General features: G+C 33.0%; 1 protein-coding gene across 1 annotated transcript; it reads left to right on the top strand.

Annotated features, from left to right (window-relative positions):
- Nucleotides 1-4,358: 4,358 nt before the first annotated feature.
- Nucleotides 4,359-4,927, top strand: LOC111693860. The gene is made up of 2 exons (XM_023459754.1): nucleotides 4,359-4,599; nucleotides 4,692-4,927. Exons 1-2 carry the CDS (start codon nucleotides 4,359-4,361, stop codon nucleotides 4,925-4,927), a joined length of 477 nt encoding a protein of 158 aa, XP_023315522.1.
- Nucleotides 4,928-13,255: the final 8,328 nt, after the last annotated feature.

Below are 13,255 nucleotides of genomic sequence, written 5' to 3'. Positions count from 1 at the left end.
ATTTCATCTTTTAGGAAAGCTACATTACAAACGACTGATAGACTTCTGAAACATTTAATTGAAAACTTTTTTAGTTTTCCATCTGTTACATTTCCAATACAGGGATATAACAAATAGATGAGAGAGATTTAATATAAGTTTCAAATGAAATATATTTACTACCTGTGCTGCTATGAGGGGATAGACTGGAATAGGAAATAATTAATTATATGACAAAATAGACTTACAATGTATGGATATTTATTGAAGGCTTGTCGTATGAATTCACTCTGCTCTCGCTACGTCGGAAAGTACACACTTGCACACTCGATTACAATTTGCACTCAAGATTTAACTCACGCTTGATTTTACTTAAGAATTTAGTCGCGACAAGTTACAATGCGATCAAGAAGAGAGCGATCAATTACGATCCGTCTCGTACAAAGTTTGATACAATAAGAAGGGCTGAGTGTTGTTTTGCGCTGGGTTATATACCCGATTTAATCTGCGTTTGTCAGCAGGTGTTTCACCTTTGGTCGGCCAACGTGCTCGAGCGAGTTACCTCCTAGAGCTAGGTTTGCGAAACCACTCTTTGATTGCGGGTCATTCACCCAATTATTTCATACAACTCTTTTGGTCTTATCTCGCGCTATCGTGGCCTACGTGAGCTCGCGATGGTTGGATCTGCACCTGTGGGTGCCTCAGGCTTTGCGCGCATCTAGATCGCCGCTGGCAAGATGCTACAAGATCGAATGCTCGTATATTTCATGCTCGAGGGTATATATCTTTCAAAGTGAACATTATTAGCTAGTCGATAGCTATCAGCTGTGTCATCGATCGGTGCACCAGGTCACCGATCTTGCCCCTGTAAAAACTTCTTCGAGAATTTACGTTATTTTTAGGTTGTACTGACTGGGTAAAATGATACTAAATCATTTAATTTTTACAATACCTGTACAAAAACCCCAATTTAATCATGTTCCAACGCTTATTTACATTTGCAAAATACGCATAACAAAAATATTATTTTTTTCAACGGGTGCAGTTATGGTTTTTTAGAAAAATGAGAGATGATGTTACGAGCTGAAGGAAAATTTTCAGCTCATCCAATTTTTAAATCATTGAAAAAGCTAACACATCTAACACATTTAACCTTTAGAGGGCTGGGATTTCAGAGGTCATATCAACATCCAAAACATCTAACATATCTGAAAGAAGGTGAATGTGCTTGGCCACCATCCAATTTTCAGCCACCCAAAGATATTATTCAAATAAATAGAAATATATGCAAAATTTTGAAGCAATAAAATATTTTTTCGGTTCTACAAATGTTATTGTTTTTAGAACTTCTCTGAAACTTCTTCTTCAGAGAAACTTCTTCTTCAGAGAAGTTTCAGAGAAAATTCTTAGTACCCTTAAAAATTATTAAATCTTTTTTGTTGTTCAAGTTATAATTCTGACCTGGTGTAAAATTGAGCTATTCGGTAAAATTATCCATCCAGTTTTCGATCACTTGCATTAAACCTTAATAATCGTCATGTAAAAGTTTTTTATTAAATTTGAACTCGACTATAGGTTTCTCATGCACTTCTAGACAGTATGTTCATTTATAATGCTCTCAGATGTCAAAAATAAAGATTTAACCGAATTCCAAGCTCAGGGTCTTTGACAGTTCGATGAGGTGGTCGAAAAATAGGCGATTCGTATTTTTTTGGCATACTTTCATTTTTAAAATATCACCAGCATTTTTTCAATATAATTCAATCAAAATAATTTTATGCAATTGTTAGCGAAAAATCCCCTTTTGCTCCCATTTTTTAGTGCACAAAAAGTGTTTTTGGACACTGGTGTGCGGTAAAATTTCTGATATTTTGTGAGATATCATGCTTGTTATTTGTGCATTTTTTGCATAGTATTTCATAAAATGTTGTATGCAGCAAGTGCCAAGCTTTTTCCCCAGAATACGCATTTTTTACTGAGTAAAAAAACGCCAAAGCATTATAACTTGTACAGTAGCGTCCAGTAGTGTATATTTTTTACTGGATAAAAATGGACTGTACGAAAAAATGTTACAGAACAAAAAGTACTTAGAATTGATCAAAGAACACGTGTACATTTTTTCAGAATTTTTCGGATGATTTTGGAAATTTTTGGATATGGTTATTTTATAAAAATTTCCAAAATCATCCGAAAAATTCTGAAAAAATTTACACGAGTTCTTTGATCAATTCTTAGCACTTTTTGTCTTATAAAATTTTTCGTAGAGTCCATTCTTACCGAATAAAAAAATACCAAAGCTTTTTTTTACATTTTCGGCTACAATCAGCTGTTTTGGTGGCTGCCATCTCGAATCTTGATGAACCAACGCCGCTAACTTTTAGTTTAGGCCTGTATGCCACCATATTCAGAGTTTCAAGCCGATCCGAATCCGTAATCGTGGTGAAAAAAACGATCATTTTGAGAAAAAATGTTCAAAAACCACGTTCTTTCTTGTTTAAACAAATTTATTTTTAAAACGGTTAAATATATCGTAAATCTGAGGCCAGATTTGAAAAGGGCGATAAAAATCCCATAAAATATGACATTTTTACTTTAATTTGACCATGTTTTCATGGAAAAATAACGCGTGGAAAAATAAGTCAAAAATAGGGTCTCTTGGTATTAGACGGGTTAAGTTTCCTTTATGATGATGAAATTTCGCGGGATAATTTTTCAATTATAAAGCAACTTGCCACCAGGTCCCAAGTAACATGATTTTTTTTGATTTGGTATTTTTATGCACTTGTATGCAGTTGATTGCACTACATAGTCAGTACGAGTGCAAACGAAAAAGATATGAGTAGTTATACGAATGGACGAAAAATTATAATTTTCTTAAATAATATTTTTGGCGTCTGGTGCCATGCAGACCACTCACTCAGTGTGTCGTGTAGGACGCAGTTGCGAGGACGCTTGTGTGCTTTTTTTGTGTGCGTGTAAAGCGAGCGACATTTAGCGTGTGGCTCTTAAGTTTGTGTCAGTCTCAAACTTACATACTTTAGTAGAGACGGTAACAAAAAATGTTTAACTTTTTCATTTAGATGATATGAAATAAAAATGTTTAAAATTTAAGCCTTCTATGAACTCTTTAATCCTTCAAGCTGTTTATTGTTTTTGCTACCTTAAAATTTAATTCATCCATTTCATTTAGCTTTAATCATTTTTTCGTAATCGCATTGACGTTTCAATTCATATTTTGATTTATTTTCTCATTATAGGTAATTTTTTTTTTAAGTATATTTTCATATGATAAATTTTTTTATTCTTGCAGAAAATAATTGTACATCAGAACAATTTGTATGTCATGAAGTAATTAATCAATGTGTACCTCTTAATTGGATCTGTGATGGCAATGCTGACTGTTTCGACGGATCAGATGAAATTGAATGTAGTAAGAAAAATGTCTATTTGATAAGTTATCTTTATCATAGTTAATTAAACATTCATATTTTTATTATATAAGTATGAGATAGATGATGATGCATAGTGGGTGATCATGGAGTCCTACTCTTGAGGATTATATAAAATGATTTATGCTCAAAAAAAGATATCCCTAACTCACTTTGTTTTTAAAGCTTCCCATAGTCCGCACTGACTTGGACTTTTGTTGGTCACTCATGGGTAGCAAAACCTTATGTTATACTGCCAATGCCTGAACAAACGCTCGCGGGATCGCGCTGGCCTGATCTCGCCCAGGGGACGACACGCATACTTATATAGACGTCTCGATGGCTCAGTAGGTAAAGGCATCAGGCCTCTTACCTGCTGAATTTGAGTATCGTTAGGGTTCGATTCCCATCGTGCGAACGGTCACTTGTGACTTTCTCGCTTGATGAGATCGGTCTCAAGCCTGGGTGGTTCGGACTCCAATTTAAATCGCCGGTGCTTATAAAAAAAAACACAACGAAATGTGCTATGAAAAAAATACTGTTTGTTAAACGCCGTGAAGAAAAACACTCTTCATCGATACGCCGTGAAGAAAAACACTCTTCGTCGATATGCCATGAAGAAATAGTATATTTCTCAATGGGTGCACATATGGTTTTTTAGCAAAACGAGGGATTATAGCACGAGCCGAAGGCGAGTTCTGCTGGGAATCATCATTTTCTACTGATGTATGCGTAGGAAGTAGATCAATCACTTGTTTAGCAAGTGAGCTCTCATCAGCAACGCAATTGAATTCAAATTGCACTGACCTATCTGATCGGTGTGTAAACTGTGATTTACAAAAATTTTGGGAAGTCGAAGATCTTCGCGACTCTCCGATTCCGTCTGAAGACGAAATTAAATGCGAAAAGCTATTTGTAGATTCTGTCCAATGAACCAAAGAAGGCAGATACATGGTATCACTTTTACTCAAATTAGACCCGAAAAAGTACTTGAAATCAAATTACAAAATTTCATCACAACTTCTGTCTAATTTAGAGAGACAACTTGACAAGAACAATTTGTTATCTAAGAAATATACGGATTTCATGCTCGAGTATAAAGGTTTGACTCATATGGCAGAATCGAATCATTTGAAGGAGGACGGTTACTTTATACCACATCACGGAGTTTTCAAAAAATCAGACCCTACAGGTAAAATCCAAGTCATCTTTAACGGCTCATCAAAAGCTCATCCGATTTCACCCTCAATGATTGTTTACAAGCAGGTAAAAATCTCTAAAAAGACATATGGGTTGTTTTCTCTGGCTGGCGCTTCCATAAAGTAGCATTCACTGCTGATGTTGTCAAAATGTACCGACAATTTTTGATTTTACCTGAGGATCGTGTGTGGCAAAGCACCCTTTGGCGCGATGACCGCAAACAGACTCCCACATGTTTCGACATAAACACAGTTACATATGGTCTGACCTCATCTCCATTTATCGCCTTGCTCGTTCTTGAACAACTAGCAGTCGAATAGGAGAATAAATTTTCTGTGGGAGCAGAAATGCTGTGACATAATTCATACATCGAAGATTTTTACGTAGGAGCTAATAATGTACAAAATGCATCTGCTGCTCAGCTCATCAATCAGCAGAGCTCATTAATATTCTCATGGTCAGTGGCTTCTCATTCAGCAAGTGGGCTTCAAATAAACCCAGTTTGCGCATCGGTGATAATTGCAACTCAAAGGCTATACCGCAAGCCGAAGGATTTTCTGCTCTCGGACTGAATTGGAACTCTCAGTCCAACTCATTTTCTTTAAAAGTCTCATTATTGACAAAATTGACTGATTCTCCCACTAAAAGATCGATTTTGTCCGATCTTGCTCGTTTGTTTGACCCTCAAGGCTGGTTCTGTCCAGTCTTGATTTTTGCAAAAATCGTTATCCAAGACATGTGGCTATTGAACGTTCATTGGGATCAACTACTTCCAAGCTCGTTGTCGAGTAAATAGATTGATAGTCCACGGGACAGCGCCGATTTCGTGAAGTGATTAATACATGTCTGTAACTTCGGGAATGGCTTCGTTTCGTTGAGTCCGACACGAATCTCTTGTACGGAGTTTTGGTTCCGCTGCATTTTCAATGGCGCATGTGCGAAACATGCCAGATACAAACAATTCTCTTTCTCGATAAATATATAGTTATATTTAATAATTTTGGCCCTTCCATTGCAAACTATGTATGAAAAATAACTTGTCCGACGAAAGGGCTACCGCAATGAGATGGTCCGATGCGTTGAAACCCTTTGCCCTCAAGCATTATTGTTTTTTGATAAATACATACTTTTTTTTCAATCATTTGATTGATAATCACCAATAATATCAAGTGGTCATAGTGTCCGACAAATTCTCTGCTGCATTTTTTCAGTCCGATTGATGAAATATGACTGTAATGCGTGACGATGTTTTCTGATTAATACATGCCCCATTCAACGTTTTTTAGTTCTTAAATAAGATGTGGATTGTTGTTTTAATAATGTCTGACGAATTTTTAGCGGCTCAAGGTAAAAAAAACTAAAATTTCAACTTATCGTGTGCTTGTTCATAAGCGTTTGTGACCAAGACTGTAAGATAACATTGATAATGTTCATTACTTATTTATATATTTAATTAGCATATAATCATACAAGTTAAGGTGATGTTAAAGAATTGATACATCATGTTAAATAAATTTTTATAAAAAAAATGATTTTTATAAAATAATTAATTAATGATCTCTATCGAATAAAATCCGTTTTTTTCGTTATCTCTTTTTTCTAATCCCTCGTCCATTGTACATTGCATTTGACAAAATATAAAAAGCTATTCAACTAATATTACTCGTGATTACTTGTAGTAATAAACATATTATTGAAGATCAACTGAATTCATTTTATTGAATTGAAATTCTTAATAATTTATAATTAAAGTCAGGAATGGTGGATTATGGAGTAGTTGCAGAAATAAAAAGAGACACATATTTAATTAATAGATAGTGTAGTATTAAAACAGTAAAATTGTCTCATGCTGCAGATCGTCTGATAAAGTTTCTCGATCGCGCTATACGGGCTGCCTATATTTAGGAGAACAGAAACGTCCATGCTAAGATGTATACATAATAATAATAATAACAATAATATTTACTTGCTTTGAGAAAAGTCTCCTTCAAGAAATAGACGATAACAGTATGAATTCTCAGTGTACTTGAGCTCATGCGCATTATACAATATTACAGAACACACTGTGTGTACGAAAATATCGAGATAGTCGATCGAGCAGTTGTGTGTTCTCAACACACTCATTACGAAAATTGCCCAGTGAGTTATTTATACGTTATTATACCATATTTTATACCAAGTAGTTCGTACAGAACATTTAAAAAATGGAGTGCGTTGTGTGTATAGCTTCACAAGATAATTCAAAAAATGAAAAAGTACAAAAGTTCACACCAAAAATTTTAAATAACTGGTACAAAAGTTTAGATTGCAGAAAGAAATTCGATTATGCGTATAGCAACGTGATATTGCCAGAAAGCGTCGATACGTTTCTGGGATATCACTCCTCATGTCTCCGACTTTTTGTAGTGAAAAAAGAATACTTGAAGAAGTTAGAAGAAATGTAAGTTTTTAAAACATTGCTGACAGTTAGCGAATTTTTACTTTGACTTGTCTTAACACTGAAATGATTGCACTTTATGCGACTGTTCTTTGCAGTAACGAAGGCACTTTAGGTGTTCAATCGCATCAAATTTCTTCAACTTCTTCTAATTCAAATAATGATGATGTTGCTCAAACTTCATCTACATCGTGAGTAAATTTTTTTTTCTATTTTATTTATGTTTATAGTAAAATGAATGACATTTTTTACATTTATTTTTAAATCTGAAGCTTTTCTACACTGGTATATTTCAATTTCAGAAATTCTGAAGGTACAGAGGAAAGTTGCAGTGATAATTTTATCAGAGCTGCATCGAGGTACATAATTTTTTTTATCATTGATGCTGCCTATGAATCGAGTATGCAACTCGAATTCCAGAAGGTAATCAAGTATTCTTTTTTTATTTTTTGGTACGCAGAATACTAAAATAAAACTCGTTATTTCTAAAAATATAGAATAAAAGTTATTAACAAAATTCATTTTTATGACTTATTAAGTTTTTTTTTAAAAATCGAAAGAATTTTGCAAGTATTCTTTGAATAAATCTAAGAGTTTTTTGTTCTTTTTATTTAAAAAAAAGTTTGTGATTTTTTATCTTGAAATGGAACGACTTGAGCGAAAAAATTAAAGAAATGATTTCCAAAAAATGATTTCCATTTTCATATGCAGCGTATTAAAAAATATAAAAAATTACTTGATTTTTTTCTGGCCTCATAGCGTGGACTATAATTAACAAAATGAATGGCATTTCTTTTTCTTATGAGATATTTTTTTACAGCATTGTACATAATAGCATTGAAAATTGTGCGATACAAAGTTTCAAAGCCGATGCCACAGCTAAAACGTGCTTCATTTGTGCTAAAATAGGCATTACACGAAGGAAAACAAAGTATTATACTCGGGATATCAAAAATAAAAAAGAGTGTCTGTATACACTAAAGAAATATGCCACCGAATTGAACGATATTCGCATGCTCATAAAAATAACGGAGGAGTTGAATGACTTAGATAAGCCTTTAACGTACCACAGCCATTGCCATCTAGAATATTACGCTGCATATCAGAGTTTCATAAATAAACCCAAGACAAACGAGTGGTCTGTGACAAGAAATTTCTACAAGGAAGCTCGGTCAAGACTAATAATGTATATTCAAAATGAAGTTTTGTTGAAACAAAGGATATTGTCTATGACGCATGTCAAGAACACGTTTGTTGAATTTTTACTAGATTTATACTCTGAATCGGAGATAAAAAGCTGTGCATTGAGCACTTCATCAGTCAAAACATCAATTGATGAGCACTTCAAGAAACAAATATATTATGTTGAAATTGGGCATAAAAATTATATCGTCTCTGCAGAAATGGATTTGGAAAAAATTAACGATGAAGAAATTGGAAATTTGATTTTCGAGCAAGAAGCTGTAGAATTCGCTTCTAAGTACAAAAGAAATATATTGCAAATAAAAAAAATTCCATTGCCCGATGAACTAGACAGCGATAGCTTGGACAAAGGTGAATGCGAGATTCCTAGATGGTTACAGTTATTCTGGAAGGTTGCTTTAAGTGGCGTAGATAATAAAGTGAATGATCGAATAGAAGTATTAACCGCAAGTTTTTCTCAAGATTCAATTTACAGCATCACCCGAGGTAAAATTAAACCGAAAAAACAGATTTTAATGGGTATAGGTATGAAAAGTATAACTAGTAGCCAGAAAGTATTGGATATTTTACATAAGCATGGCCATTGCTTGAGTTATTCTAGTGTTATTGAATTGGAAACTTCCGCTGCTTATACGTGTGCATCAAGACAAAAAGTATGTCCATCAGGTATATACGCCACATCAATATTAGCCTCTGGAGTTGCGTGGGACAATTTCGACCGATTCGTGGAAAGTGCCGGTAAGCAAACGTCAGGAAAAGAATCTATGCACGATACAGTAGGTATTATCTACCAAAGCATACCGACAAACGAACAATGTCAAATCATCGAAAGCATGAGCTGCCTCCAGCGTGAATCTACCTCAACAGCAATGGTTCGTAATATATATGGCAGGAGAAAAAGATCCTTTGAACAAGATAACTGCCAAGAACTACCAGCAGCCAAGCTGTCACGACCGGAATTTCAGCAAATAAATTCCTTACAAGAACTGGATGAAAAAAATCTTGTGAATCTCCGTATTTTTACACAGGTTCAGTTTGGATGGCTGTTATCACATTTTCTCCAAATCAACGATACACCAATGTGGTTAGGGTATCATGCAAAAATCTTCAAAGATAACAGCAGCATTCAGAAAATAGAGTACCTAACACAAATTAACGACTCACCGACAGACCCTGCAGTAGTTAGAGAAACGCTGGTTAGAAGTTCCATGATTGCACAAGAGTGTGGAAAAAAATTTTACAATGTTACATACGATTTAGCCATGGCTAAAATAGCAATGAGAATTCAAAGCGCTGAAGAACAGTTCAGTAATTTATTTATTCATTTAGGGCCTTTTCACATAATGTTGTCTTATCATAAGGCACTTGGAAATTTATAAATGGATCCGGGTTAACTAACGTATTAATCGACAGCGAGGTACTGTCATCTGGTTCTATAAGAACATTTTTGGATGGAAAATACTTTAGTAGAAGCCGAAAAATCCACCCTTTGCTATCTCTAGCTCTTCAAATATTACACTTCAAAGGATTTTTGGAAGAAGAAAAATTAGAAATAGATAATCTAAACAATGTGAAAACTTTTTTAACAGCATTCAACAATCAAAACGATCATCAAATGTTGGACAGCTCAACATATGAGATCTTAGAAAAGTATAAGGCTTATACTGCTGACACATGTTCAAAAAAACATGGCAAAACGCCGAAAATTTTCCTTTTATACATAAAATTGGTTGATTATTACATTATGATGGAATTCAGCATAAGACAAGCTGATTTGGAAATGTATAAATTTACATTGTCTAAAATTTCTAATATTTTTTTTATAATGAATCACCAAAATTATGCAAGATACTTAACAATTTATTTAGATAAATTGGAGAATATAGAAAGTTCTCACCCAGGTTTATTGAACGACTACAAAGATTGTATGTTTGGAACTCGTAGAACAACGAAACCATTATCTCGAATCCCAATTGACCTGACGCTAGAGCAAACGGTTAATAAAGATGCTGCTTCGAGAAAGACAGGTTTAATAAATTTAACGAATTCGTATTTTTCGAGAATGAAGTGGTCAATTACACATTCTCTACGTACGAGTATTACCTCGAAATTGATGAAATCTTGTAATTTGCAAAGAACGGACGAGATACGTAAAGATTTATCCAAGTCAAGCATTAGTCAGTGGAGTAAAAAATTAAATTCAATATTGGATTACTTTGGTCAATGCACAAATCCATTTTCAAAAAATTTGGATAAGGATAAGGTATTACATTACGAAATTAGCTAAAGAAGTTATTCTTTGTTTTGAAAACATTAATCATTTTTTAATAATTTTTCAGCTGTACAACATATCTACAGGTCAGTCCGTATCTGAAGATATTTATTTATTTTTATCGTCGATTGAAATAGAAGGCGAAAAACAGCGCAAAGACTTTATATCAGAGTCAATGGATGACCCGCAGAGGTTTGATCGTGTGATAAAGAAAAATAAAATTACAAACTTCGGTTGCAAACAGAGAAAAAAAATTAAATTAAATGGACAAGTTAAGGAGATAAAAATACAAAGAGACGTTTTTGGCAGACTATTGTTTGCATCCATAGAAAATAATATAGATATTGCAAAAGCTTTATCATATCCGTTATCTCCGATATCGTTCTCGTTTTGTCATTACGATGGTAGTATTTGTAAAACTCCTAAAAATGTCATCGTCGACGAATTGTTGAAACATCAAAAAGAAATCACATATTCGCCAGAGAAAGCTGATATACACGTATATGATGGTAATTTTCTGCTCGAAACCCTTAAAAAAGTGCCAATTACGTATTCGCAAATTTCTCTTCAAATATTACAACTAATAACAAAAGATAAAAAAGAAATACACGTAATCTTTGACAAATTGAAAACGCCAAGCATCAAAGATTACCAAAGTTGTTTAAGAGGAGAAGAAGCAACTTCTTATGATATTTCAGCTGAAAACAGAAGAACCGTGGAGTTCTCAAAATTACTGAAAAGCATTCAATTTCAAGAGAAATTTGTTGAATTTTTGATAAATGATTGGAAAAGTAACAAGTATGCAGCGTTATGTGATAATAAAACAATAAAAATAAATTTTGACAAATGCTACAGCTACACAGCTCAAAATGGTATAATGAAAAACAGTGTAGATTATAATTTATCATGTTATCACGAAGAGGCTACTACCAAAATTGTTCACCATATTTGTGAGTTGAACGCAAATTATCGAATAACCGTGCACTGCTCAGACTCTGATGTACCGATAATAATGCTAGCTAATTTTAAATTTAGAAAGGGAGATACCGAAGTTATCATTAGTTTAAATTCGATGAAAAATAAAAAAAATACAAATATAGTTTTATTAGATATTAATCAAATCCATGAAACTTTAGAGGATTCGATGGCTATAGCTCTCACAGTATGCCACATTTTTACAGGTAATTAATAAGAGTATAAATAACAACAATTTTTGCATAATATTTAAATTTTTGTTTTAAATTTCACATTATTTACAGGGATTGATTATAACCCATCCTTTTATCGTAAAGGCAAGAGAAAAGCATACACGTTGTTAAAAAAAAACGTTAAATATCAAAAATCTTTCATAAAGCTCGTCAATTGCAATCCAAGAGAAATAACTAAAAATTGTGAAATATTTGAAAATATCCAAGCATTCGTTTGTAAAATATATGGATTAGTATCAAAAGATGTTAATGAAGGAAGAAGTGAAATATTTGAAAAAAATTATAAATTTAAACTGAGTGATGAAAAAATTATCCAAAATAAAAGTATTGGTTGTGATGCCTCATCTCTACCACTAACAAAAAAAGAATTAATACAGCAAATATATAGAAGTGTTTACATTTCAAGTATTTGGTGCAATGCACATATGAAATCACCATCTGAAATGAAACCAGAGGAAAATGGTTGGACATTAATAGAAGATACATATGAGTTTTTGTGGTTCGACGGTCCTATGAGTCCATCATTAGATGAATTGACCAACTCAGGTATTTAAAAATGATATGTATTAGATCCATGCAGCTTATTTCGCTACGTAATATTCCCAGTAAAAATGAAACATTTTTTTGTCCTTTCGATAAAGCTTCTTTAGCATTAATGGTTATTTAACGATAATCGTTAAATGACCGTTTATATTGACAAAAATATTACTCAGCGAAAAAATGTTGCATTTCTGTTCATGATACATTCGTCCATTTTCAAATGAATAGGCTTTATAAAAAATGATAAAAAGATTATTTGTATTAATTATTGATTATAATTAAATCTTTTTTTATTACAGTACTGGAGAATGAAGCGGAAGAAGAGGATGATGACGACGACATCCGCGACGAAGATTTTGGCGAAGAAGAAAGCGATGATGAAGAATAAATTCATTTTAAAATATATTTTTTATTAGAAAAAAAAATTAAATATAATTCTATATATAATAACAATTAAAAAATTGGATAATAAGTTACAAACATTAAAAAAATAAGATAAAATAATAAAAAAATTGTATTATTTCATAATAGTATTACTATATTATACCACTGTTATATATTATTATATGATTCATGTTTTTAAATTATTGCGGGAATCTCTTACCCAGAAGGTTGTCCCGTATATTTGTGGAAAATTGCTATTATTAATAAATTAAAATAAAAATAAACGAACACAATTCTTTTTGTTTATAGTAAGAAAAAAGCCGAGAGGCTAGAAAAAAGTCACTCCTTTTATTTAAATATTTAAGTCCAATTCAATCGGGAATTGGCTGAGGCCCGATCGAGAAAAGAGCAAACAAGCTGTCTCTCGTTTTTTAATAATTTTAAACTTATAAATGTTTTAGGTATTTTAAGCTTTTAATAATCAGCAGCTCTGAGCGGTTATCGCCGAAGTGATGTCTGGCGCAGGCAATAGAACAATTAACAGAAAAAACAAATAACGACGGTTACTACGTAACCGATCGAACATAAATAATTATTGAATTAT

The sequence above is a fragment of the Trichogramma pretiosum genome, unplaced genomic scaffold (genome assembly GCF_000599845.2).
Source record: "Trichogramma pretiosum strain Unisexual culture from Peru unplaced genomic scaffold, Tpre_2.0 scaffold148, whole genome shotgun sequence".
Lineage (NCBI taxonomy): Eukaryota > Metazoa > Arthropoda > Insecta > Hymenoptera > Trichogrammatidae > Trichogramma > Trichogramma pretiosum.
The sequence above is the reverse complement of the archived record's forward strand: the minus strand, read 5'-3'. Positions and strand labels throughout refer to the sequence as shown.